The 1,887-nt window shown below is 34.9% G+C and overlaps 1 protein-coding gene across 1 annotated transcript; it reads left to right on the top strand.

Moving 5' to 3' along the window:
* The first annotated feature begins 402 nt into the window (after window positions 1-402).
* On the top strand, window positions 403-1,354 carry LOC143187436 (uncharacterized). The gene is made up of 3 exons (XM_076391655.1): window positions 403-511; window positions 580-731; window positions 800-1,354. Exons 1-3 carry the CDS (start codon window positions 403-405, stop codon window positions 1,352-1,354), a joined length of 816 nt encoding a protein of 271 aa, XP_076247770.1.
* The last annotated feature ends 533 nt before the right edge of the window (window positions 1,355-1,887 follow it).

Below are 1,887 nucleotides of genomic sequence, written 5' to 3'. Positions count from 1 at the left end.
TGTATGTCAAGAAAACTACCCGAAAACTGGTTCCTTGCACAATGTACTGGGGTAAGTGCCGTGGGATTTACACAGCCCTCTTACCAAAATGCATAGCCTTCCCCACTCCGTGGCCAGATCCTTTAGGAACAATATTCCCATTCTTTTGCAATACGGTATCGGACCGCTTGCCTTCTCTAAACACTCGCTCTTCTTTTAAACAGTCACACAACACCCGGTAGCTGGGAAGTCCAACGTAACCATCAGCCATCGGTTGCCAACGGGACTGTTTAGTCTCATGCATCCTCAATTAGCCACACGTAAACTAAGACCCTATCATAAATCCATCAAAAACCAGTCATCATCTGTCCATCCTTCTCAAATTCTCTCTTAAAAATACGTTGACGCTAACATGTAAATCAGATGTTTGTATTCAACGAAACACGGCATCAAAAAACGATTTCCTTTACAAATAAGACTGCATACGACATTAAGGCTTCCCCTAAATACATTGAAAGGAAAAAAAAGAGAAGCTAAGTGCAGTGAATATCGCATTTTTAAAATCATTGGGATTCATTGTGCATAATTACTAAAAAACAGTGAATATTTTAAATATTGATGAACAACCCATGTTCGACGATCGTTTCGTCAAACTTGATACTCATACATATAATCCGCATGCTAACTCGACGTTTGGATATGACGATGAGATTAGAATACCTATACAACAACAAGATCTATACGCATTACATGTGAGAGATTTCTAAACGTGGAAGGCAAGGTGGTGATAAAACATCGAAATGATGAATCAATTATAAAGTTGGGAAATAATTGCATAGCATTCATGCTTGACGAAATTCGATACGAACTGAATGGTGTGGAAATTGATTACAATAGAAACGTTGGAATAACTAGCACACTTAAGAACTACATATCATTTACATGCGATGAAGATAAAATTATGAAGAATGCTGGGTGGAACATTAGATGGAACGATGAGAAGAATGTAAAATACCATTTCAATTTTTGCGTACTACTAAAAATTTTATTCGGATTTTGTGAAGATTATAAACACATAGTAATTAATGCTCGTCACGAATTCATTTTAATACGATCACGCAATGATAACAATTGTCTTGTAGGATCCTTAATGCTAGAACCTGAAATCGAATTATTTAAAGTACAATGGCGCTTACCACATGTGATATTGAATGATATTACAAGACTATCATTACTACGTGTTTTAAAAAGTGGACGAAATCTGAGCATGTGTTTTCGTTCGTGGGATCTGTATGAGTATCCTCTGTTACAAACACGACTAAGCATTCTTGGTCTGTCAAAACGGCTACACAATTGGAAAAGACGCGATATGTAATTTTTGCTTTGCAAACTGGTAAAAAAAATGTAATGAGTGAAAATGCTACAGAGTTTGATAACGGTAAGCTATCCAACGTGAAAATTTATCTCAATTCAGAATTTTATCCATATGACGATCTAAACACTGATTTCAACAGAAATAAATATGCTCTTTTGTATAACATGTATACACATTTTTCTAAGGCTTATTACGGATGTAGCAATAGACAAGCGTTTCTAACGATTGATGAGTTTCTACAACATGGTCCTCTCATGGTGATTGATTGTTCACACCAAAATGATTCAATCAAGAACAGTACTGTGGATGTGCGTATAGAAATTGATTGTGGTGAAAATATTCCAGCAAATACTACAGATTCTTGTCTCATTCTACATGATCGGGTAATCAAGTACAATCCATTAACAAATATTGTACGCAAAATAAACTAATAAATAAGAGTAAAAACATGTATTTTGAACTATTCAATTACTAATTTTGAATGTTTAAGAGAAATTGCATAATATATATGTATTCATTTTATCAAACCATAT

The sequence above is a fragment of the Calliopsis andreniformis genome, unplaced genomic scaffold (assembly GCF_051401765.1).
Source record: "Calliopsis andreniformis isolate RMS-2024a unplaced genomic scaffold, iyCalAndr_principal scaffold0024, whole genome shotgun sequence".
Classification (NCBI taxonomy): domain Eukaryota; kingdom Metazoa; phylum Arthropoda; class Insecta; order Hymenoptera; family Andrenidae; genus Calliopsis; species Calliopsis andreniformis.
Note: the sequence above shows the minus strand (reverse complement) of the source record. Positions and strands in the feature narration are given on the sequence as shown.